The following is a 25989-nucleotide window of genomic DNA, read 5'->3' as shown; positions in this document are numbered from 1 at the left end:
CGCCTTGGTGTAGTTGGAGGCTTTGTCACGAGCAGAGTCAGGGGGGTGGCAGGGGCCAAAGCCAGACCAAAGAAGGCTGAGGAGTAAGTTGGGGGTGAAGAAGTGGAGAGCAGAGTACAGTGACTGTTTAAAGGACACTGGCTGTGATGGGGAAGAGAAAGAAAAGATGGCACTCGGAGGGGATGAAGATTGGAGGGAGGTTTTTACATTCTTGTTTCTTTTTTTCCTAAGATGCGACAGTACTTTTTAAAAATAATTTTATTTATTGACTGTGCTGCGTCTTCACTGCCGCACAGGCTTTTCCCTAGTTGCAGAGAGCGGGGCCTTCTCTCCCATTGTGGTGCATGGGCTTCTCACTGTGGTGGCTTCTCTTGCTGCAGAGCACAGGCTCTAGGGCAAGCGGACTTCAGTAGTCGAGGCTGCGGGCTTGGCAGTTGCAGGTCTCGGGCTCTAGAGCACAGGCTCAACAGTCGTGGTGCGTGGGTGGCTCAGCTGCTCTGCAGCATGTGGGATCTTCTCGGATCAGAGATTGAACCTGGGTCTCCTTCACGGGCAGGTGAAATTCTTTACCACTGAGCCACCAGGGAAGCCCAAAAGATGGTATTTAAATGCTGATGGGAAGGAGCCAGCAGAGAGAGAAGGTGCTGATCCAGTACAGAGAAGAGGGACAACAGATGGAGCAGTGTCTCTGAGGGAAGGGTCTGGGGACCAACCGCTAGGCTCAGGAGTGACAGTTGCAGTGCAGAGCTGGGAGGGCTCAGCCTTGCAGGGAGCAGGGAGGGGTCCATCTTACCCAGTACCCCAGGGTCCAGTGGGCTCTGGAGGTTTTGTGTAATTATTAAGAAAGGTCACTAACTATCTCTGAGCCTCATCTGCTAAACAGTGCTAGAGGCAGGGGTGTGGGCAGACAAAATGTAACGGTGTCTGTAGGCTGCTCCCACAGCTGGACATGTAGTAGACTTCGCCTGTGGGCAGCTATCACCCTCTTTAGCACCAGTAGTATTATCATCCCCATTTTAGAGATGGGGAGAGGGAGGCTCAGAAGGTCAAACAGCAGCCAGATCAACACTGATCTGGTGGAAACCAGGGTTTGAGCCAGCATTCCACCCTAAGCACAGCTTAGGGCTTCCCTGGAGGAGGGAGACTTGGGGACCTATCTGACTTGTACTTGGGAGTACCCAGAGGGGGCGAGAGCAGCCCTGTTGGGGTAACACGCAAACCTGCTGGGGGCCAGAGTGGCACGGGGACACCACAAAGGTTCAGAGAGCCTCAGGTTCCCTCACTCTTGCCCCAACTGCCCTCTGGAGGCTCCGGACACTCCCGATCTGCAGAGCCTGTCTTTGTACGCTGGTCCTTTCAGTCAGGTCTTCTCAGAAAGGACCCCTCCTCCCACATTCGGGGGTGGGGAAGAGTCTCCTGCCCACCCCTCTGCACACTGCATACCCCTCCCCCACACCTCCAGATTGCAGCTCCCCTCTCCTGTTCTGCCACCACCTTAGTCCAGACAACACCTTCCCTCGACTGGACACTGCACCAACCTAACCAGCTGAGTCCCTGCCTCCAGTCTTGTCCTCTCCAGCCTAGTCTCTATTCAGCAGCCGGAGCGAAGTGGCAGCCTCTTCCCTGATCAAAACCCTCTAGAAGCCTCCCATGGCTTCTGAAACAAGACTTAAACTCCTGTCGTGGTGGACAGAGCCCTGCCAGGTCTGACCCCAGCCCTTCACACCCCCCGAGCCCTGGCTTCCCATCCTCTGGATGAGCAATGCTCATCCTGCGCCTCAGGGCCTTTGCATAAGCTGCTCCTCCTGCCACAAACCTCTTAGACCACCTCCTTACCCACTGTCTCCTATCCACCTTTCTGGTCTCAGTTTAGACATCATTTCCTCAGAAAACCTTCCTTGCCCCTCTGCGGTCGCCCCCACCTCGACTGGCGTGGCTCTGTGTTTGGGGCTCTCTGGTGACTCCCCTCTGCCTCACAGCCGTGCTCATGGTTTGCTACGTCCCGTGTGAGGCTACTGCTTTTGCTGACGGTTTGTTATGTACACGTGTGAGGTTATTACTTTTTCCACATTGTGGAGGAGTATTTGATTCATGGCTGCTTCCCGACAGAGAACAATAACCCTGGGCAGGGCAGAAATCTGCCTGCCTTGATTCCCTCCCTGTCCCAGCGCCAACCCCATTCCTGGCACAGGGCAGTGGGGGGCACAAGGGAGGTGACCTGAAGACCATGGGGGAAGGCCTGCGGAGGAGGATGGAGGCCTCCGGCCCCTCACACACCACACTGGGGAGCCCTCAACACCTGCTGGGGAGAGCAGCCCGGGGTGGAACCCCCCTGGTTCCTGCCTCAACCTGCCAGCTGCAGAAACCAGAGGCTGGAACCTGCTGAACCAGACAGCCGGGTGAGTGTGCCCGGGGGTGGGGCCTCTGCGCCAAACAAAGAACCGGGAGCTGGGGAGGCAGCCAGGTACAGGTCACGAGAGAGAGAAAGGGGAAGGCCTGAGTACAGTGGAGGCTGGACGGTGCCCAAGGCCTGGGGCCGTCGAGGAGGCGGAACCTCCCGGGGAGGCTGGAGAGGGGCCAGGGCCCTGCCCAGCCCACCCACCCACCAGGCTCTGGCAAAGACTGGCAGTGTGCAAGCCCGGGGCAGTCCAGGGGGCAGGTCTCTCCTCTTCATCAGACCAGACCCTCACTTCTCTCAGCCCACTCACCCCCAACAGGAAGGCACCTCTCATCCCACAGCTCTGCCAAGCCCTCACCTCTTTCACCAGCTGGACTTCTGGGGGCACAAATCCTGTCCCCCTGCTGCCTTTCCCACACTCACTCCTGCTACCCTCTCGGGGCTCACCTATCTTGACTCTTTCAAAAAAAAAAAAAAAAAAAGTCCCTGCCACGGACCAAGCACTGTGCGGGACACAGCTCAGGTCCTGTGGCGATGCCATCCCACCCAAGCCCATGGGCATCCCCCTTGCCTTTCCATGTGCCCAGACCCTCTCGTGCACCCTGCCCTAAAGCCTATGAGAGCCTGCTCTGCGCCCCTCAGCCTCTGGGCTACAGTCACTGGTCACGTCTCCAGGCAGGCAGGTAACCTCAGTGACTTAACCACTCTGCCCAGTACTGACCAGAGCTGGCGTCCAGGAAGGGTCTGAACAGAACTCCCAAGGACACATGGCTGGAGGGGCTTTTTGCCCCATCAGAATGTGGGGCCACCTCCCCTCCATACCCACCCCTCCCTGACCACATGGAAGTCATGGCTGCACAGGCCTTTGGGCAGCAACTCCCAGGGGCATATGCCTTGGACACTCCTAGGTAGCTGAGCCCATGCCAAGTGGGAGGGAGTGGCCTAGGAGAAGAAACAAGTGGGCTGCCCTGGGGGGCCATGAGTCCCAGGGCCCAGCCAAACTGAGCTGCCTGAGGCTACTCCCTAGGGAGATAACTGCTATTTTGTACCTTCCTGCAGCCCCTTGTACACAGGCACACAGACACGCAGCAGCCAGGGGCTGTAAGGGAGGGCAAGGAGGCAGGTTTCCCCGGCCCTGAACAGCCTAATGAGCTGGGGACTCATTAACGCTGGCTCCTGTGACCACTTCTGGCATCCCCGGGAGGGAGATTCGCTCAGAGACAACCCTGGGCTCCCAGGGGACACACAGGGAGCTCCAGGTCATGGCCTGGGATGGAGGGAGCACGTACGAAGTGTCAGGTGCTTTCAACATGTGACCTCAGTTAACCTTTCCAGGTAGAAGTGACTATCCTCATTGTGCAATAGGAAAACAGTCCCTGAGAGGGAAAGCAAGCTGCCGGAAGTTCCACGGAGGGCAGAGTCTAGACAGGCCACCAGGTCTGGCCTCCCCAAGGATGGCGGGGGTGGGGTGGGGAAGGCACCGCTGAACCACGTGCAGCACGCTGCCCGCCCCATTCCAGCTCCATAGACCGGGTCGGGGCTGTGATGACAGATACATCCCCAGTTACTTAGTAGGACTTTACCCACCCACCCATACTTCTAGCCTTTAGGCATCCTGCTCTGCTGCTGCTGCTGCTAAGTCGCTTCAGTCGTGTCCAACTCTGTGCGACCCCATAGACGGCAGCCCACCAGGCTCCCCCGTCCCTGGGATTCTCCAGGCAAGAACACTGGAGCGGGTTGCCATTTCCTTCTCCAATGCATGAAAGTGAAAAGGGAAAGTGAAGTCCCTCAGTCGCGTCGGACTCTTAGCGACCCCATGGACCACAGCCCACCAGGCTCCCCCGTCCATGGGATTTTCCAGGCAAGAGTACTGGACTGGGTCGCCAATGCCTTCTCCGCATCCTGCTCTGGGCTCCTATGATTTCAAGTAACTGGTCTGCCCTACGCTGTCCGGGAACAAAAGGGAGATGGTCCTCACGGTGGTCCTCTCGTGGGCTCCAGGGAGAAGCCCGTTCCCCCATCTCATTAGGCAACACCCCCCCTTTAGCAAATGCCCACTCACCCTTCAGGGCCCCGGTTTTCCAGGAAGCCTCCTACCCGCTCCCACGACGCTTAGGTCACTACCTCTGGGGGTGCCAGCACCGCCCCCAGCACAGCACACGCTGTAGTAACCCCACCGCAGGCTCCAGACGCAGGCCTTTGTGGATTCTTCCCACTGAGCACCTGACAAGCACACAGCGGATCAGCAGAAACCTCCTCCTGCTCAGGACCACCTCTGGCCCCACAGGCTGCCCTCTTCAGAAACACAAGCCCTGGCTGGGGGAGCCCCCGAGCCCCACGCCCAGGTCCCCGCTGGACTTGACTCGGCATTGACTCAGGGCCTCTGGGCTAACTCTTGGCAGCTGCCTCTCCGCCCCCTTCCCTGCACTTCCTCAGAGGCCAGGGCCCCCATTCATTTGTCTCGTTAAGAGGCCTATAGAAACACATCTGTCCGCTCCGCGCTCCGCTGCTCCGGTCGTCAATTCTCTGGAGCGCCTGCCCCTCCTTTTGCAGCAGCTCTGTCCATGCTGCCTGCTTGCCCTGGCTAGAAGCCCCCCAGGCCCAACCTAAGGCTGGCCAAGGGTGTGGGGCGGGGACAAATCCACATGTCTGTGCAATGTGAGGCAGACCCTGCCTCCTGGGGTCAGGTCATCACAGCCCCTAGCCCATGCCCCTCTTCCGCTCTCTGCCTGTGAGCAGAACCCAACTCACCTATTGAGGCATCTCCAGCTGGTTCCTGACTTCAAGACTTTGGGCTCTGGTCCTTAAGAGCCCAGCATGGAGGTTCTTAGACTGCTCTGTTCCACTCCGCTCCTACTAGGGGTTCAGGCCTGACTCCACCCTTCCAATTCAATTACTCATCTACCAAACTCCAGGCCCTGAGCTGGACAATGGTCTGACCCCCTGGGACTCGCAGACTTGACACAGAGTCACATGTGCCCAGGGGAGCAGCACATGACTAAGGCTCCTGGAGGAGGTGATGGCTCCAGGTGAGTGGAAATCGTCAGGCGAAGGAGATGGGGAAGAGGGTTCCTATCAGAGGACACAGAAGAGCACGGGAGCAACTGAGAAGTCAGCGCGGCGGGGGTGTGGTGAAGGATGGGGCAGGTGGAGGATGAGGCTGCAGAGGCTCAAAGATGCAGGGCCTGGACCCCAAGGCTCCAACCGAAAGGCAGCAGAGAGCAAGGGATTTTCAACTGAAAGACAACATGATCAGGTTTTCATTTTGCACCCTGACTCCCACCATGGAACAGAGACTGGAGACAGGAAGCCACCAGGAGGTTGTGGCCTGCAAAGGCCCCAGAGAGCGCTGAGCCTGGCTTGGATGAGGCCGTGGAGGGAGAGGTGGATGCATTCCAAAGATGTTCAGGAGGGAGAAACAGCAGAACTTGGTGATGGATTAGATGTGGGTATGAGAGTGGGAGGAGGCCCAGGTTTCTCACTTGGGTGGCTGGGTGGGTGGGAAAGCCATTCACAGGAGAGAGAACACAGAAAGATGGGCAGGTCTGGGGGGATGAGGGTGTGGGCACAGGTTCCAGCATGTTGGGTTTGAGCAGGAGGGGAGGCAGTTTCACTCCCGGGTGTACTGTCTTTGACAGCCCGCAGAGTGGTCCTCCCTCTGCTCTCAAGCTCCCATTTGAAGGCCCTACGAGTGTCCAGAGCGAGGGTGGGGGAGCAAGGCCAGCAAGTCAGTGTCCAGGGGCTGACTCTGATGAGCCTTGGCCTCCTTGCCATCTCAGAGTCACATCCAGTGACTTCTACCCTGGGCTGTCCCTGCAGGCTCCAGCTCTCTCCAGCACCCCCTACTCTGCCCTGCTCCTGCTAGCCTGGCCCTCTCATCACCAGCACCTTAAGGCTCTCATCACCCCATGCCCCGAACCCCAAGAGGAATACCCTGTCTCCCCCTTGCCCCACAAGCCCCACCCAGCTCAGCCTGGAGGACAAAGGGTGGAGCTCTCCAGTCCCACCCCCTCCAGGATCTGGTCCTGAATAATTAATGAGCCCTTAGGAGAAAGGGCTTGGGTGGGGCAAGGAGAGAGCTCTGCACCCAGATACTTGGGAGAGGGGGCTGAGGGAACCTATGGACTGCTGACCCCCAGGCTGACCCCCAGGTTGGCCCTGGGCCACCTCTGGGCTCCAGACAGGATGGGAACAGCCCCGTTTCCCGGGGACCTTGGCTCCGACCTCGCCCCTCCCCCTCCGTGTGCAGATTGGCTAAATCTGCCCTGTGCCCCGCCTCCCACCAGTAACCAAGCAGTGGTAACCATGGTGACGGGGCGGGCTGCGGCCAGTCTTGTAGTGCCAGGCAGGGGGAAGGGCGGCAGGAAAGGAACCAAAGTTCCGAGTTGGATGTGGGCAGGGGACAATCCCACCTCCCCCAACACACAAGGAGGGGCGCTGGAGTCCAGCTTCCTGTGGCCAAGTGCAATCTTCCCTCATTCTAAGGGCTGAGGGGCTGGGGGAGGGGATGCCCCCACTGCCTTGAAGTGGGGAAGGGAAAGAAGGGCTCAGCGTCTACAAGGGCCTAGACCAGGGGAAGGGCTGTGGTGGCTCCCTTCTCACCTTTCCCTGGACCTGTGCACACACCTGGTGTCCCATTCACACACCCACACACGTTCCTTGTATGCGGCCCCCCTATTCCCACACCATCCCTTGATGCAACCCACACTGTGCCTTCTGCACAGGTCCACAGCAGTGGACACAGACACGCCTGAGCACATCATCTGTGACCACACAAATCCTGGGCATGTCTCACCTCCAGCCCACAAACAGGGTCACACTCACACACGCCTCACCCTGCAGCACCTTAAGAGACAGGCGGGTATTACACAGAGTGCTCCCGGGAAGTACAGGGCTGGGGTGCTCCTTGGAGGCGGGTGCTCCAAGCGGGAGGCCTCTCTGGGACAGAAGGTCTGGAGGTGTATTAGCCATCCGGTCTCTCCTGGTGACTGGTCCCATCCCCCCTCCAGAGTCCTACTAGGAAGAATGCATCCTTTCCATCTGGGAGGCCCCACACCTTGAGGGCCAGACTTACTGTCGCCATGGGCACCTGCCACCAAACCAAGCATCACAAGTGCAGGGACAAGGGGCACCATCGTCCTCCCTGGGGCTGGCTCAGGGGTCATCCGGGGCTCTAGCACCGCGGCCAACCACAGCCTGGGACAATCAACCTGTGATGGAGATAAGGGCAGAGTTAACTGGCTGGTATCCACCCATGTCCCATTGTCCACCCGCCACCTCCTGGCTCCCACTCACCACCAAGACCACCTGGTTCAACAGACACCCCCACCCTGGAGTGTGCAATGACCATCCAGAACTTCCAAATCCTGTGCAAACCCAGACGCCTCATCAATTCCCTGGAGACCCCAAGGATAACCCACGAGTCATACACAGGGAGAGTACAAGAGGCCCTCAGGTCATTCTCTGAACCTGAGTAGAGGGCAGGAGATTCTGAGACCAGAGGATGTACAGGGATGTTCCATTCCGGACCTAGAGTTTCCAACACGCCTCCGTAAGGAGACTGGGACAGGGAAACGGGGTCCAACGGACACACAGGGGGAGACGGAGACCAAGCCAGAGCAGTTAGCAGACCCACAGAGGCCAGGAACTCCAGAGTTCTGGGGCCTCCTGTTGCGCCTCCTCTGCCCAGCAGAGCCCACATGCTGGGCACAGGCCTCAGAGCACAGCCCTGGCAGTGGCAGACAGGATCCAGGTATCAGAGGCTTGGAGCCAAAGCCGCAACCCGTCTGGACTCGCCAGGACGCGCTCTGGACGAGTTGCAGCCGCCCTGCCTGGCCACCCTCATCCTACCCAATTCCCATGGCACCAACCTTCTCTACAGGGAAATCACAGGGAGGCCCTAGTGGCCAGGACTGGGGGTGCTGGACCCTGAGAGTCAACCCCACACCTCCTCTGCCCTACCCCAGTGGCCCAGAGCAGATCAACTGATGGGGTGGCAAGCTTCAGATGGTGACTCACTCACAACTGCCCTCCGGGCTGAGCCAGAAACCTGGGCAGGGGAAGACCATACGGGATGGTCTGAATGCTTCCAGGCCTTTGCTTACAGGGCTCCTCGGTTGGGTGTGCTCCTTCCCCCTCCACACACACTCTACCTGGCACCCATGTGGAGCACTCAGCATAGTCACACTAGACGGTACAGACACACCGCTATCACTCCCCAGCCCTGATGGCGAGCTCCTGAGGGTCTCTCTCCCACGGCTCCCGTTCAGGGGGCTTCAGGAGATGTGCTCCAGTGCCCACCAGCTCAACTCACACCTTGCTCTGGGACAGGGGCTGGTGTACAAAGTCCCTCATTAATGCCCTGGGGACACAACAGGGCACAGAGTGCTGGTGGACACACCTCGGGGCTCCACGGTGGTACCTACAGACTCGGGTGGGAGAGGGGACCAGACCCGGCAGACCCACAGGGTGAGAGAATCTGCAAGGAGGTGACAGGGCTGGTAACAGGAAGAGACAGGACTCAAAGATGGCTCTGCTCTGCCCTGGAACTTGGACCCCAGTCTCAACCGGGACAAAGTTCAGAAGGGCAGAGGGCAGAAAGGGAGCCAAGGTGCTGGGACAAAGCAGGAGGACTGTGAACTGAGGCAGGGGCTGACCACAAACGGGAAGGGGGGAGCTGTCTCTTGTCTCAAGATCTTACCAGAAGTCTGAGATGGGCTTAGCAGCAAAAGCAAGAACACTGAGGCAGCCTGGTGGGCATCCAGCCCCATTTACCCCACACCTGGGGTTCTGCTGAATGATCAGAGTTCAGGTAGCTGAGACCAGGAGAGAGGGCATCCCCACCGTGATGCCTTGTATGGCCAAGTTGGGATGGAGGTCATGCATCACTAAGGCCCTGTCTGTCTGGGCCTGGTCACCACGGCACTGTCATGCTGCACCGTGACCAATGATACTCAATTTCCCAGCAGACATCAGGTGGTGAGCTGCCGGGCCGGGCTGTCACGGGGGTATGGGCCCTTGATAAAACCACCCTGCATCCTTGGTATGCATATCAGTGGCATGTCGCACCAAAGGACAAAGGCAGAGGGGACTAGTACAGACATCACGGGGTGCAGCAATACGGAATTCACAGAGGTTTCCCCCCCAGGTATTGTACAAGCAGTCCAAGTGTGAGCCTGCCCCCTCTACCACCAGTGCAGACACACACAGCTCTCTGCATGGATGTAGAGGTGATGAAGCTACACGGGAGAGACACTGTGGAGGAACAGCACAGCACGACCATCATGGAGTGTAACTCCCCAGTATAATGGCCACTGAGCCATAATCCCCTGTAGCTGCCTTGGCATAGTAATCACAAGCAGTGCATCTCCCAGGCAGAGCCATCATGGAGGTGTAGCCATCCTGGCCAGACGCCATGTGAGTGTGGACAGACATCATGGGTGTGCAGCTGCCCGATGGACATCACCGAGGTACATTATCACAGATAAATAACACCAGTTATCAATATCAGGGGGTGTTCAGTCCCCAGTACAGCCACAGCGTCACTTGGTCATGTCTGATTCTTCTTTGACCCCATGGACTGTAGCCTACCAGGTTCCTCTGTCCGTGGGATTTCCCGGGCTAGAATACTGGAGTGGGTTGCCATTTCCTTCTCCAGGGGATCTTCCTGATGCAGGGATTGAACCTGAGTCTCCAGCATTGCAGGTGGATTCTTTACTGCTGAGTCACCAGAGAAGCCCAGTACAGCCATCGTGGGGTTGTTATTCCAGAGCAGATATCGTGTGGTATCCTCTTGGATGAGATTCTGGCCATGGGTGTCAGGAAACTGGGCCTCTGGTAAGCCCACTGCCACTGAAACAAAGACAACTGGCCCTGACCTGGGGACTCCTGGCTTGCCCTGTGTATCTGGGTCTGGAGTGCCAAGGTCACTGCTCAAATGCAGAAAGAGGAGACAGAGGTAAAGAGGTTGAAAAGATGATGTTCCCTCCTAGACAGCTTCTCCCAGCAGTTCCATGGACATGGGGACACCCAGAGTGATGGGGAAACATGGGGACACAAAATACAGACACGTTCTCAGGGAATTACTCTGGCCAGCACATCGCTGTCCCGGCCAGGCTTCTCCCTCATCAGCTCCGAGTACAAGCAAGCTGCCTCTGCCCCGACTCTGGGCACAGAGCCCACCCCAGTGTCAGGCGGTGCAGGCTGCTCCCAGCTTCAGGGCCCCACGCTGAAGTCCCATCAGAGTCCCAGGCCCCGGGTCTAGACACTGGCCCTGCCCCCAGCCCCAGGGTGCTCAGGGTCACCTGGGAGGAGACGGCAGGAGGGCAGTAGGGAGGCGGGCTGACACCCTCCTGCCTGGGGTGGCCGAGAACCTTCTGAATTCAGTGCGACGGCGTTAGGAGCAGAGTGTCCACTTCTGCCCATGGCTGGGTGAGTCTGGACTCTCAACAGCCGAGATGAAAACACAGCCTGAGCACTTGCACACTCGGCTCGTCTCTGGATTGCACTGCGGACCGTCGGTTCTACCAACTGACACACTTGGGTAGGAAAACAACTCCGTACTGAATGCTATTGTACAGTATCACTGGATGCCATTTTTCTACACTCAGGATGGTTTTCATATATCCTTTTTCTTTACTACATCACCATAAAGCTGCCAACTGCCCTTTCTTGGGAAGAACTGTCCTTTATTCTGAAATTTTGTCCTTGGTGTTAAAATGTCCTTTCTTATAGGAAGTGATGGGGGATAGCAGATACCAGTTATTTTTTAATAATGTCCTTACTTTGGCAAAATAAAAATGGCTAACCCCAAGTCTGGCCTCCAAGTCCTTCTGGAAATTGTACTGGTTTGTGAAATTGAAGAGCCTGGGGATCGCTGCTGTGAGGAAAAAAAAGGAACAGGCACCACACCAAGCCATAGGATTCAAACACAAACATCTCGGACAGGCCTGTAAACAGAGGCCAGGCCACCTCCATGCAGCCATCCACCCCTGCCAGCCTCAATGGGGGCTGCCCCAGAGAGACCATGTGACGCCAGCCATGGTGTGTGGGGGGTGTTTCCCTGGCTGGAGAACAGCTGGGATCATTCCGAGGCCTCCTCATGAATATGCAAACACAGATTGATTTGTTTCCCTTGGGCACGTGTTATTATTCACAAATATTAATTAGTCTCCAAATACCACCTGTTCCTACAGCTTCCTCCCCACTTCCTCCCTGGGCCAGGACCCTGGCTCCCAGTGGGGCCTGGGGCCCCAGAATGGATGTTAGTAAAAAGAGGGGTATGCAGGGCCCCAGGGAGCGGCCGGCCAAGGGGAGAGGCCAGCGCCTGGGCAAGAGGAATGTGAGGGCGGGCAGCGCCGCGAGCTGTTCATCTTCTCACCGGCGGGCAGCTAACCAAGCCCTTTTGTCACGTCCCGGACACTTCACCGCGTGGCACTGCAGCAGCGGCCGCGGAGGCGGAAACAGGCCTTGTTACACTTGGGAAGGGAAAACCAACATGTTTCCAACTCTCACCAAACCAACCACCAGATTAAGACGGGAATAAATCAGTCTCAGCCGTGCCGTGACCTCGGCCCCGAGAAAGGAGGTGGCCGGCAGCAGGCCGCCTTTGCTCCTCCAGCTAGTTGGTCAGGGTCTAGGGCACAGCCAGAATCAGCCCCCTCTACCCAGGAAGCTGGGACCCTGACCCCCTGGCAGCCCTCAGCAATTCAGGTTCCTGTGTGAGCGGATGGGGATCCTAGGAAGACTGTCCCAGAGTCGCTGGGGGAGGCACGAGCTCCAGCAGAGGCTTAGCTCTGGGGGCAGGAGACCAAAGGGCCAGCAGAGGCACCTTCCTACAGCTATAACTCCTAGGCCACCAGCCCTCTGGCCTCCTTCCTCTGGGGAGTGGAGGCTCCCCTGGGTTAATGTTCACCAACGTGGTGCCTCCAGGCCTCTGCACTCATTGTTCTCTCCACTGGAAAAAAGGCCTTCTCCTGGCCCAGCCACTACTCACCCACCAGAACTCAGCTCCAGTGGCCGATTAGTGCGAATCTTCCCTGAGTGGCCCTCCTCAGTTTTCCAGATTTGTACAGCACAAAGAAGGCAGCAGAAAGTGGCACAGACCAGTGCTTCTCAATCCAGGGTGATCTCGCCCCACGATGGGACATCAGGCGATGTCTAGAGACAGTTCTGATTGTCTGATGGGGGAGGGTAAGTGCTACTGGCATAGTAGGAAGAAACGAGGGATGCTGCTGGACATCCTACAGTTAACGGGTCAGCCCCCCAAAATTAAGGATTATCTGGTCCAAAATGTCAACAGTCCTGAGGTTGAGAAACACCTCATGCGAAGAGTTGACTCATTGGAAAAGACTCTGATGCTGGGAGGGATGGGGGGCAGGAGGAGAAGGGGACGACAGAGGATGAGATGGCTGGATGGCATCACTGACTCGATGGACATGAGTCTGAGTGAACTCCGGGAGTTGGTGATGGACAGGGAGGCCTGGCATGCTGCGATTCATGGGGTTGCAAAGAATCGGACACGACTGAGCGACTGAACTGAACTGAACTGAATATGGACAGCAAGATCGTTCCCTGATGTCCCCTAGATCCTGCCCTGGCCCCTGCCCCAGAACCCAGGCCCTATGAGTACCCTGGACCCCAAGACCCCAGGTATGCTTGACTCTTACATTAGCTGAACCTAGGCCTCTAGATCTCAAGGCCTCTTGCCCACCCCCTCCCAGTCAGTCTTGCCTCCAGAAGCCCAGCCACATAGCACACCTTAGTCCTACCCCTCACATATGCCATCAGCAAGTGGCCTCCCCAGAGGACAGAGGGGCTCCATGTTCAGGCCCCTTTTCTGTTGAGACTGGGCTCCCAGGAAGGTCAGACCCATAACGGGTGGATGGACAGGTGATGGGTATCCCCATACCCCTCCTCCCCATCTGACCTTTCCGACCAGTGACATGGCCTTGCCCCTGCATCTTCTACAGACGCCCAAAGCCCGCCTCACCACACACAGGGCCTGGCCCCCAGCAGATGCCCGATACATGCTCATTTCCTCCCCTCCCTAGGCCAAACCCATCTCTTCCACAGACCTCTTCACTGGCCATCATGCAGAACTGTCCAGGGGGGTATATGGGGCCCTGAGCCAGAAGGCAGGGTGATGAACAAGACAGTCATGGGCTCTGCCTTCAGGGCACTTGCAGAGGACTCAGACTCAACCAGAACCCATCCTCCCCAACCCCTCCTCCAGGTCCCTACTTCAGCGACGAGCACCACCACGACCAGTCACCCAAGCCAGCTGGGCCTCCTCAAATTCTCCCTTTTCCTCATCCCACCTGTGCAGCTGGTCAATACGTTTGAATGCATCCTGCCTCTACCCCAACAACCACCACGTTAGGAAGATCTCATCAGCACCCCTGTCTTCAGTGGGCTTCCTGCCTCTGGTCACTCCCTTCCAGCCCCTCCTGCACACAAACCAACACTCCCTTCAGTTTACAGAAATGCATATCCGATCAAGGCCCTCAGCTTTGCCTGCTGCTTTTAGCCCACAGTAGACATGCAGATAACGTTTCATGAATGAACAAATGAATGGGAGAACGGGCGGATGAATGTGCGGATGCAGGTTCTCTGAGTAAGAACTTTCAGTGCCTTCATATCGCGCTCAGGAGAATCTTTAGTCTGACATCCAAGGCCTAACACACTTCAACTGCAACCAAACCCTCCAACTTCATCCCCTGCAACTACGCTCTGGGCTTCTAGCAGATAGAAGTCGATTTCAAAGAGACGTGGAAGAATGGACCCCAGATCTTGTGAGGATCCTGCTCTTTCTTCCACAACCTACAGTCAACAGGAACAGTCTTTTCTAGAGAAACATGGTGAATGGGAAGCACAGAGATCCTGGTGGAGGTCCTGCAATGTTATCCTGAAGCCTATTTCACACCTACAGCAGCTGACAAGCTGTATATCATTCCCCAGCCACCTCCACCACCCACTCCAGCCAGAGACTCGAGAGCCATCAGCGACACCTCCCCCCGCCACCCCCCGCCTCCTGCCCCACATTCAACCCTTCACCATGTCCTGTCTACTCGGCCTCCCTAAATAGCACTCGAATCCCTCCTCTCCACCTCCACCACTGCCTTCCTTGTCCAGGCCTCCATTACCTCTCTGCCACATGCACCCTGCATCACCATGTCCCCTGGCGACAATCCTTGCACGGCTCTCCACCAGTCTGAGTCTAAATCTGAACTGCCCAGCCTTGTCCTCCGCACCCCTACCTGGCTGGACACTCACCAGGTTTTGGCTTGCTCACGCCAGTCACTCTTGGACAACCAGCACCGAGGGCAGGGCACCGGGGCCTCCGCTCCTTCCTGGAAAGAGGGAAAAGGACGAGGAAACGTTAAGAACAGCACCGCAGCAGAACATGTACTGACACAGAGACATTCAAAATGTGCTGTTTATGCAGGGGTGGAAAAAGCAGGTTATGGGACCGTTCAAGCAGGACGATCTCCATTTAGTAAAAATGCCCATCTCTTCGCTTAATTCAATCACTCCTTCCAGGCTCCTGAGCACCTACTATGCGCCAGCCTTTCTGCCAGGTACCCTGTATAGAGCCGTGAACAACACAGAGCAAGCCCCTGACCTCGGGAGAAAATCTTGTGTCCAAGCTCCTTAGCGTGACCTTCCAGCACAGCAATTCTGCCCACCCACCTCCGCAGCCCCACCTGGCCGTGCTCCCTTGCCAGCCAGCCAGCCTGACAATTTCCTCTTCTGATCCTCACATGTGCCATACTCTTACAGTCTCTCAGCCTTGCCTGGGCCCTGCTCCACTGCCAGGACTGCACTCCCCACCTGTTCTAACCAGTGACCCTTCGGTTCTCAGAGCCAAGGGCACTTTCTCAGGGAGGCCTTCCAGGACGTCCCAGGCTACACACTTGGACCTTGCCTCGGAGCACTGACCACAGATGTGATGATTTATTTATTTACACAATTGCTGAGTGGCCGCTGAGTCACAACCATAATAAGCTTGGTGCGTGCCGGCTCAGCTCCAGGTCCCCAGCTCCCAGCAGAAAGCCAGCGCATAGTAGGTGCTCTGTCAATATATGCTAACTGGGCAGATGGACACATGAATGAGTTCACGGAAAACAGCTCAACCTGGGGAGAACCGCGCCAACATGCATGGAGCCTTCAAAGAAGCTTCAGAAGCAATGTTTATTTTTGACTCTGTGCTGCTCTATAATTTCTAAAATGAAGGTGTGCCCCTGGATGCCTCTTCCACTGGCACACACACAGTGACAGGGCCCGGCCCCGTCCTTCTGGAGCCATTATTGAGCCCCGACCTGGAGTGGGTCCCCTCCTGGGTGGGGGAAGGGTCTGACCTGCCCACAGCTCTCACAGCCCCCTCCCCACTGCTCAGCAACCATCTCCCTGCTGCCTGCTCCACTCGGGCCGCACCTTGCACGGGTTTCTCCTCGGTCTCACGCTGCCACGCACACAGGGATCCTGCCCAACACAGCAGTTCCACCCTGGCTCCTCCCCAAACAGACCCATAGGACTGGGTCAGGGAGCCCCCAAGGCCAACCCCCCACACCTGGCACCTGGGAATCAGCCTCACTTGAGACTGACCACCTCTGCAACACAGGGGACATCCTCAGGCCAGAGCCCCATCCTGACTGACCAGGACAGGCCTAGCCAGCCCAGGACCATTCATGCTGACCCTGAAGCTCACATCCTCTCCTACCTCCATTGCCCCCTCCCCCAAGAGCCCAAAGCCCTGGGCCTCGGGATGGTCACACACTTCCTGCCCCCAGCCCACCGGCTTCTCCATAAAGCTCCCTGTGGCCCCTGCTCCCAGCACACAGGCTGCCAGGTGGGTCTGGCCAGACAACCAGCTTCCATGTCCCAAACTCAAAGGCCCATTTGTCTGGGGACGCCCACTGGGGCCTCACAGGGCCAGGCGTGAAGCTGTCAGCTCCACCGTTGCTCAGGGACCCTGGGGCAGAGTCCAAGGCAGAGAATGGGGAGGGTCCCCCAAGCCAGCTGCACTATGACCACGCCCAGGGCCACACCAGGAGCCCTGGGCCTGGTGCTTGGACCTAAGCTGAGCAGGAGCCACACCTGGATAGAGGGGGATGTGCCCCTAATGGCCTGGAGGTGGGTCAGAGGACAGACAAAGCAGGCAGAGAACCTTGCCCGTGGAAAGACCCTGAAGCACAAACAGGATTCCAGAAGAGCTAGAACAGCACCTGGAGCCACCAGTGCCCAAAACAACCTAAGAGAGTGATCGGAATCACCCGTCAGGGTCACCTGCAGAGCTCCCAGAACCACCCCAGACACAGCATCAGCCAGGCCTGCCAGGCACACCCAGGAGACCAACGGGAGAGCTATTCAGAAAGGGCCTGGCTGGTACCGGACCCAAGTTAGGAATCACCAGTTGGCACCCACAAAGGCCTCAGGAGCGAGATTGGCATTTGTGACCAGGATCAGGTGAGCAGGCCTTGGCACTAAGCCAGGGCTGGCCCCTGGCAGGGCTCTCTATCATTTGCCAAGTCTGGAAGCCGGCCTGGCAGCAGGATCAGAAGCAAGTTGAAGTCTAGAGGAGCACGGACACTTCTCTCAAGCGGCTCCCAGGCAGCCCCCATAGCTGCACCAGAACAGTTCCCGGAAGTAGCTGAAACACTGCCAAGGAGCCAAATGACTGTTCACAGATCTGAACACTGGGGACAGAGTCTGGGTACATCTGGACCTCAGAGGCAGACACCTCATCTGACGCCCAGGGCCAGGGCAGGTGGGGAGACAGGGGACCCAGCACGCTGAGGCCGCCCCTTCTCAGAATCCCCTTCCCCCGTTCCCAACGTCTCTTCCCCAGGGCTTCATCCTCTAGTCTTCTCACACTAGCCCACCTGAACGTCAGATACACCTGAGCAACACGCATGATCCCAGGGATGGCATGAGGGCTGAGGGCTGAGGGCTAGGCACTCTCCAGCCTGCGAACCAAAGCTCAGAATTGCAGCTACTTTAGGTGAGCAGATGCCCAAAGAGTTTTAAAAGCCCTTCCCACTGTGATTCTGATGGGCTGGGTTTGCACCGCCCCCTTTGATGATTATTACAATAAGAACTGCTAACACTGAGACAGCAATACTTACTAGATGCCAGGCCCTATTCTAAGCACTTTCTGCATATTAACTTCAATCTTCGAACCACCGCACAAGATATGGACTTCTGCTATATCCACTTTGACAAAAGGGAAAACAAATTCAGAGATGCTAAGCAACTTGCTCAAGGTCACACTGCTATTAAGTGGTTTTGAACCCATCAGTTTGAAACTAGAGTCTGCACTTTTTACCAGTGAGGCTGTCTTCTCTTGGGCACAGCTCTACATGCTCTCATATAACTCTCCATCCTTCCTCAGACTTCTCCCCCAAGCTCCAGATTCTCACACACATCTCCCTCCTAAAAGACCCCCTCATCCCACCCTCAGATGTTCCAAGCATCTCAAAGGCCAACAGGTCGAACCATGAGCTTATTATCTGCCTCTCCCCAAATCCACCTTTCATCCCCAAGTCCCTGGCTCAGTGAAAGCCCTACCCAGTCACTCCAAGGAACCTAGACCCCTTCCTCTCCCTCACTCCCACATCCAATAAATCATCCTGTCCTAATAAACGTGTGCCTTCTAAATGGCTCCATGCTACCAAACCACCATTCTCTCTCATCTGACTTACCTTCACCCTTCTCCTCACTGGGTATCCTGTTTCTATTTACTTCCCACAGCCACAGAATCCTCTTCTGGAAACATGAATCTGATCACAGCACATTCCACACACCCCTCCCTTTCATTCAAACTTTAATTATTTGGTGTTTCCCTTTTGTGTTCTCAGAGTAAAGTCATAGTTACTTAAAATGGCATTAGATTTGCTCTATCTCCGAACACGCCACAAGTGATAAGACCTCTGGGTGTTTAGACATACTTTTTTTTTCCTGCTTGGAGTGCCTTTTCTTCAGTTGGAAAACTCCTATTCATCCCTCAAACCCCAATTCAGATAGCCCATTTTCTTGGTCTTCTTTGGGACTCATCTCATCTTGATCTCTGAACTTGTGGTGAACTCCTCCAATCTTCTAACCTCAGTTCAGAATGGTGGCTGCTTTAGGTGAAGCTGATGCTGGGCTTAACCTTAGCAGTTCCTAAGAAGTGGGCTGCCTCTTCTACACAGCAGTTAGTCCCATAGGAGGCATGGCAGCCCAGCTGAAAGTGCCTGGCCTAGAGTCTGGCACACAGTCAGCAATCAATAAGAGGTTACTGAATTGCTCTGCATTCTCATGATGCAGTCTGTTCCCCCAGGGACCATGAGCTTCTCAACGGCAGGGCCCTGGCTGCAAGCTTGGTCCAAGCACACAGCAGTATCAGTCACACCGGAAGCAATAGCCACTGCTGCTGATACACTGCCACACAGGGGATTCCCACGACAGCCTTGGCAACCAGCTAGGGTTGGACGACCTCTTCCATTTTATAGGGAGTGAAACTGAGACTCAGGGAGAACAGGATCTGGCCAAGGTCTCAAACTGGAAAGTGGAGGGGCTGTAGTATGTGTCACAGCCTCTGTAGGAAGAGGTCTGGGTCCTATCTCCTGCTGACTGTACTGGACTTCCACAGTCAGGACTGACGAGAACAAGAGTGGAGGGAGCACAGAGAGCAAAGGCCAGCGTTTTGCTGCACATAAATACAATTCCCAAGGAAAGCAGCCAGGCTGCTCTTATTGCAACGCTCCCCCACTCTCCGAAATCCCCTCCCCAACTGCTTCACCAGCACCCAAACCTAGCCTCCTCCCTTAGAAGCCGGGACACCATACACATGCGCGCTATGTGCACGAGGCTGACCAGAGGGGAGGCCAGGAGCTGCAGGAGGAAGGAGAAAGGAAGAAAGTAAATGAAAACTATTTTCTTTGTAAAGGGAGAAAAAAGGGAAGAGGAAGAGCAAGGAGAAAACAGAACTACAGAGATGTTTCCAAGGACAAGGGGAAACTGGGCAAGCAAAAATGTATGAGAAAATGTGTGCACAAGAAAGCATGAGGCTGCACGTGTACACACACCCTTCCTAGGCTGTGCACAGGGGAGCAGTGAGGGTGTAAGCAAGCATGCAGACTGGGACATGGGCGTGCAAACACAGCAGATTTTGAAGCTCTGGCTGCTGCGCAGGCCCAAGTGTGCAAATGAGAGGGCACTGGGGAGACAAGTGGATGTGGAGTGGAGGTGGGGGGGGGGAGGGTGAGCTGAGTGTGGAAAAGGGGGCTGTGAGTGTGTGGCCTGGGCTGGGGCTGCGGATGTGGGGGGCTGTGCTTGGGGAGGCTCACCTACTCCTTCCTGAAGCCCTAGGCTCATTCATACCATCAGTGAAACACTGGGATTCTCTTGCTCCCTGAAGCAAGAGTTAATAAGGAGCCAAGCATAGAATTTCCTGAGATTTTTCTGACAGAACCTTGCTCTGGATCCCACTGGATGCCATATGCCTCTCAAAGGATCCCTCAGCAGATCTCCTGCCTTCTTGGTGGATCCTTCACCATTGAGGATCCCCCTGGAAGCACCAGCCTTGGATCCTTTTCCAGGCCTCTCACCCCAATGCACTTCTCTGGATTCTCTGGTCAGATCCCACACCAGGTCACTCTGGGAGCCCAAGGGGAGTCTTCATCACCAACACTTTCGCAGTCCAGACTCCAGGCCTGCCCCGGGGGTGGAGGGGGGGAGGGCCCAGGGGAATCCAGAGGACCCTACCACCCACTCCTGCCAGCAGCCTCCTTTCCATTTTACTGCTCAGACAGGTACCCGGCACCCACCCATCAACCTGTTCCAACTTGGGGGCCCTGCACTGGGGGGTGGGGGGTGTTGAAAAGAGGAGAAAAACTAGCCCCATCCCCCACCCTGGGGTGGAAGAACCAGAGGGGCAGCATTCCAAAGGAACGAGGAGGAGGTCTGGGTCTCTGCAAAGGGGCGGCAGAGATTCCTGTCCGTGGGAGACAGAGACACTAAGAGACCAGCAAGAGACCCGACAGAGACCAGGGAAGGGAGACCCAGAGATGGGGGAGGGAGCAGAGAGACCTGAGAAGAGAGAGCAGAAAGCCGGGAAGAGCACAGAGACCCAGGGAAAGAACACAGAGACCCAAGAGAAGGAACACAGAGACCCGGCAAAGAGCACTGAGAGCCGGGAGAAAGAACACAGAGACCCAGCGAGAGAGAGCAGGGAGACCCCGGAGGGAGTCGCAGACAGCAGAGAGACCCCGGGATTGCTTGGGGGGTGGAGTGGGTTGAAAGTGGGAGGCCGCGACACGGGGAGACAGAGATCCAGAGGCTTTGAAGGGCGTAGAGAGACGGAAACACGGAGGGAAAAGGAGAAATAAGCCGAGACAGGATCGTGGGCACAGCGATGAGGACCGGGGCACACCAACACGGGACGGGACGCCGGGCGGCGACTGAGTGAACTTTCCGGAGCGGGTCCGAGTGGACACGTCCTCACGGGACAGGTCGCCCCAGGGCCTTCGGGTCACTGCACCCGGGGAGGGGCGGGTACAGCCCGGCCCAGCGCCTCCCCGGCCCGCGCCGGCGACCTGGGTTGGGGGTGGGGAGGTGGGGGTTTCCAAACTCGCGCCCCGCGCACCCCGGGACGGCACGTGCGCCCGGGCCGCGAGCAAGACGGGGGCGCGGCGGCTGCGGATCCCCCGCCGGCTGGGAGGGGGCGCCTGTGTGGCGGGGGTGGGGGCGCGGCCTGGACCCGCCCGGAGCTGGGGAGGCGGTGGGAGGCTGAGGGCCGCCCCCGGAGCGTGTCCGCGCCGGTAGTGGGGGCACAAGAGGCAGGACCCAGGAGGGGGAGCCCCGACGCAAAAGGGAAACTTTGCGCTGGGCGGGGGGTGGGGGGGCGGCGGGGGGTGGGGGGGCGGCGCGGGCTGCGGCTCAGGTGCGGCGGGAGGGAGGGGGCGAGGCGGAGAAAGGAGAAGGCGGCGAGGGGCGGCAGGGAGCTAGCCAGCCGGCGGCAGGGTGATGGTGGGGGGGTCCGTCTGCCGCGGGGTAATGCGGGGAGGAGCCGCCGGGCTTGGTGGGGGCGCTTAGCCGAGGCGGCGGGCGCGGCAGGTGGGGGCGCGGCCCGGCCTAAGCGGCGCCCCCGGCCCCCCGGGACCGCCCCCAGCTCTGCTCTGAGAACGTGGGAGAGGGCGGGGGAGTGGAGAAGGGACCGATGCGGAGGGAACTGGAAGGGGGCCCGGGGGTCACTCACCGCCTATCCAGGGGCCGTCGGTCCGCATGTCCCCCCCAAGCCTCTGGGGCCGCTGCTCCTGCTCCTCTTCTGCCGCCGCCGCCGCCACCGGATCCCACTCCCGCCACCGCCACCCGAGCTGGAGCCGGAGCCGGAGCTGGAGCCGCCGCCTCTGCCGCCGCCGCCACCGATTCCGCCGCTCCCGCGCCAGCTCCAGCCGCGTGCCCGCGCCCACGCCCGCGCCCCTGCCCCTGCCGTGCGCGTCCCCGGCGCCGCCCCTCCCCTCGTGCACTCTCGCTGGTAGAGCTGCTGAGCCGCGTAGGCCCGAGACCGCAACCCAACCCCGCGTCTAAACCGACCCGGACCCCAGTACAGAACCGGAACCCCAATAATAAGCATGGGCAGACCCAAACTTCCATACGAAGTCCGGATCCTACTATAGGCTTCCAATCCAAATGTGAGCCTGATATTACTCTAGGACCCCATTTTCTCTCCATAGAGATCTGAATCTGCTATTGAGCCCGGACCCACCCCAACTCAATAGTAAGTCCAGACCCCTAAATCTGCCGTGAAATTGGCTCGAGTAGTAGTTTTAATCTGAACCCCTATATTAAACTGAAATACCAATTCTTAGGCTAAAACCCCGTTATCACCTCTACTTGACCGTGACCCCAGCATCAATTCTGGTCCTTAAATGGACCCCAGTACCAGTGCTGAGCCCCAATCCCTGTGTGAACCTTAGTCCAATAGCTACCTTGCTATGGTAGCTACCCAGCACTTTTTTTGTGAACCCCAAGCCTTTCCATAAAACTCTTAATACTGCAGTCCCAGCCCCAGGTCAATACCAACATGCTGTGAACTAGGATTGAGTCCCCAGAAAAGGACCCTAATACAAATACTGACTTCAGACCTCGTCCATTTGAGGGGCCATTTAAGACCCTAACTTGACTCACCTCTAGTGGTAATCTTGGAACCTAGGATTTATGAGACTGGCTTTGTAGAAGCTCCATACAAATTCACTGCAGCCCCATACTCACTCTACTCCTCTGACCCGATGTCAGCCCCAACCTGAGGCTGGCCAGCGCCCCAAAATCAACAATGCCAACTGGGGTAGACCTGAGTCAGGTCCTAATTGGCCCTTAGTTCACCGCTAAATAGTGTCCTCCAAGCCTGATACAAACCTCAGTATTGAATTTCTGACTCCTCATATCAAACTTAAATGCTGACCCTATAAAATCTCTGGCTAAACCAATAACTTACCAAAAGATTTACTACAGGTCCTAACTCATAGGAACTTGGTGAGCTCCAAACCAAGAGACACACCTTGGCACCAAAGCCTCTGATCTCAGACCTACTGTGCAGTCCATATCACATCAGCCCTCTCCTGCCTGCCCCCCTCATGAAAGATGGGGAGCCTACCCTGACTGCCTAGGTCGGATGAGGACCCCTATGGGGCCTCTGATCTGTGGGGTCTCTGTGATATCTCTGTGAGTCTGAGGGTCAGGTGAGAAATAAAGTCTGGAGATTGTTGAAGCACCTGGATTCCAGGAGCACAATGTGATGTGCCGGGCAGAGGTAGAGGTGGGGGGTCTGGGGCTAGGAGCTGAGTGGAGTTATGGTTACCACCTAATTCACTGCCTGCTTTTGCCCAGGACTTGAATTTAGAGGCGGTGTATGTGCGCCCCCTCGTGTGTGAGAAGGGGATGGGAGTGATTCTGGGCAAACAATCAGATCCGGATTCCAGATGACAAACGGATCAAAAATGAACATTCTTAGTCTGTGGTTTTTTATCCACTGATAATTTTGGTGTCCTGTGGAGGAGGTATTGCAAGTTTTGTGCATCTTTAGACATTTTGGCCTGTTTTTCAGAAGTGGAGTGAGTTTAGGCTTCGGGGGAGGGTTTCTTCTAAATTTAAAAAAGTATACTTTCCGGCCAGTGAAGCCTGCTCCTTGCTGACTCGTGAAAACAGTTCTTCTTGGCTTCAGTGGCCTATATTCCTTCCCTGATTGCCATTTCTCAGTCTCTTTTTTACCATCTCCTATTCCTCCCAGGATCTGTCTACACTGTCCCTTCTTGCTCTCTGCCCATGGACCGTCTCCACCACCACCAACCAAATGCTGATGACTTCCAAATCTATCTCCCTGGTATGGGTCTCCTGGGCAAGAATACTGGAGTGGGTTGCCATTCCCTTCTCTAGGGGATCTTTCCAACTCAGGAATCAAACCCAGATCTCCTGCATTGCAGGCAGGTTCTTTATTGTCTGAGCCACCAGGGAAGCAATGTTTTGAGTATTTCCAAGAGTCTTCTCTAGACCACTCCTCAGTTGTTGGTCAGGTAAACTGAATTCACTGTCTCTCCCACCCCAGATCTGCTAGCCCCCAGCAGTCCCCTCTCAGGCAGCAGCACCTCATTCAATCAGTCACTGGACCAGAAACAGGGCATCTTCCCTCTGCACCCTCATCTAATGCAACCTGTAAAATTTGAAATATAGAAAGGGGCTAGAGATCATCCCAAGGGAGGTGAGCGAGAGTGGGGATGGAGAGAGAACAAGGGAGGAGGGGAGGAGATGGGAAAGAGACAGAGATAGCTTTTGACTTTTGGGCTTCAGTTCACACAAAAATCTGTCACACATAGTCATAAAAAACACCTCTTAAGACTTACTCTGTGGGACTTCCCTGTAGTTTAGTGACTAGGACTTTGAACTCCCAATACAGGGGGCCTAGGTTCAAGCCCTGGGAACCTAGGGCTCTAGGTTCCTCTAGTCTGGGAACTAGATCCCACATGCCACAATTGAAGATCCCATGGACCTAAACTAAAAAGATACTGCATGCCGCAGCTGAGACTCAGCACAGCCAAATAAATAAATAAAATATTTTTTAAAAAAGATGTCAGTCAGTGACAGTGGCTTCACACACACACACACACACACACACACACTATATATATATAAGAAGACTCTATGTTGAGTGGGGTCAGTCCCCTGGAAACAATGGTACCTATTTGGAGCCATCACTTCCTCCAGGGAGCTACCTCTAACCTCTTGCTGAGTGGGGTCTTGCCTGCCCAAACTCTAAACCCTGGGTGTCACCACCGTTAGTATCTGTGTCTGCCCCCCACCTTAAAGGTGGTGGGTTCCTTGAGGACAGGGCAGGAGGAAGGAGCCCGCCTTGTCCACTGCCGCACCCCAGTGGCCAGTACTGGGCCCTGATACACAAAAGCTGCTCAATAGATTTGTATTAAAGGATTGAAAAGATAGATTTTCCCCTTCTGTGCTCAGGGACCGTCAGACATAAGTGACCAGGTGAGGAAGGCTCCCTGACCAAGCCTCAGATCTCTTCCACACTTGGGGCTTCTGTTGGCCTGGCCTGGCCTGAGAGGGGCTTGTGGTGTTTGCTGACCTGTTGCCTGCAGACTGGGCCTCAGTGGGTCTGCAGCTCTGACAGCCCAGTTCCCTCAGCTCAGCAGTGCCTGGTCTGTGAACCTAATACTTGGAAAGCCCTATGGGCCAAGGGCCTTACTCGCCTGTGGCTGAAGTCGGCAGCCCCACTCAATGCTACACCAACCAGGCTCTTGCTTCAACCCCCTCAGGGACACAGGGTTCTCAGAACCTCAAACCATTGGTCTCCAGCCCCCTGCTCGCCCATCTTTCAGAACCATGCGTGGTTCAGGTGTTTGCTGAGGTGGGGCATGAGACTGGCTGCAAGCAGCCGGCCCAGACCTCAGTGTGCCCAGTGCCTGGGACTAGACACAAGGCCGAGGTAAAAGAACCAGAGGCCTGGGCCCTGGGGGCATGTGGACGAGAGCCTCAGGTGGCTGGGCCTGTGTGTGCCTGAGCACTGTGGAAGGAGAGGAGCCAAGACTCGGTCCAGACTGCCAAACTCTGAGCTTGGGGTCCATGTGGACTTGACCTGCTGCCCTGCTCCTGGGCCTCGCGGGGAGGGACGTCCTTGTGCTCATCTGTGAAGGCCGAGCGCTACCACGTGGTAGGTCTGTGTCTGCTGGGCTCCAGCCCCAGGGGGGCAGGGTAGGGGGAGAGCCAGATGTCAGCTCCCACTCACTGTTCACCCTTTGTCCAGGTCCTGGGCCCACTGGACATTCTGCTCCAACTCATGACGTAAATACAGCTCTTAGTCATCTCTTAGTGGGTCTAAATCAAATTAAATTCAGCCTGAGTCCCTACCCACCAGATTTGTGAAAATTCCATATCACTCACAGCTCTCCTTCACCTCCCTCCAGTGATCCAAAAACGCCGAGGGGCTCACGCAGCCCCAAAGATGCTCAGTCTGTGGTCCTCTTTGAGGAGAAAGGCTGAGGTCTGTTTCAGGCCGGCGCTGCTGTTGCAGAGATCAGCCGTCCCTGCCCTGGGGCTTCCAC

At 56.7% G+C, this 25989-nt stretch overlaps 1 protein-coding gene across 9 annotated transcripts in view; it reads right to left on the bottom strand.

Moving 5' to 3' along the window:
* Window positions 1-21853, bottom strand: part of PTPRF (protein tyrosine phosphatase receptor type F) — an 84327-nt gene extending 62474 nt beyond the window's left edge. For 4 of the 9 annotated variants that reach the window (XM_086383824.1, XM_086383848.1, XM_086383846.1 and 1 more), the window contains exons 1-3: window positions 21636-21853; window positions 14672-14748; window positions 7473-7608 (exon numbers count right to left, since the gene is read on the bottom strand). In XM_086383824.1, coding sequence (XP_086239950.1) covers window positions 7473-7563 — 91 coding nt within the window. In that variant the 5' untranslated portion in view covers window positions 7564-7608; window positions 14672-14748; window positions 21636-21853. Of the gene's footprint in view, window positions 1-4460; window positions 4622-5149; window positions 5635-7472; window positions 7609-14671; window positions 14749-21635 lie in introns of those variants that run through there. The other 5 variants (XM_086383813.1, XM_086383838.1, XM_086383828.1 and 2 more) reach the window with 2 other exon arrangements.
* Between the last annotated feature and the right edge of the window lie 4136 nt (window positions 21854-25989).

This window comes from Bos grunniens, chromosome 3, assembly GCF_055505025.1.
Source record: "Bos grunniens cultivar Pamir isolate PY7600 chromosome 3, Bosgru_T2T1.0, whole genome shotgun sequence".
In the NCBI taxonomy this organism is placed as follows: domain Eukaryota; kingdom Metazoa; phylum Chordata; class Mammalia; order Artiodactyla; family Bovidae; genus Bos; species Bos grunniens.
This window is presented reverse-complemented; position numbering and strand designations above follow the sequence as displayed.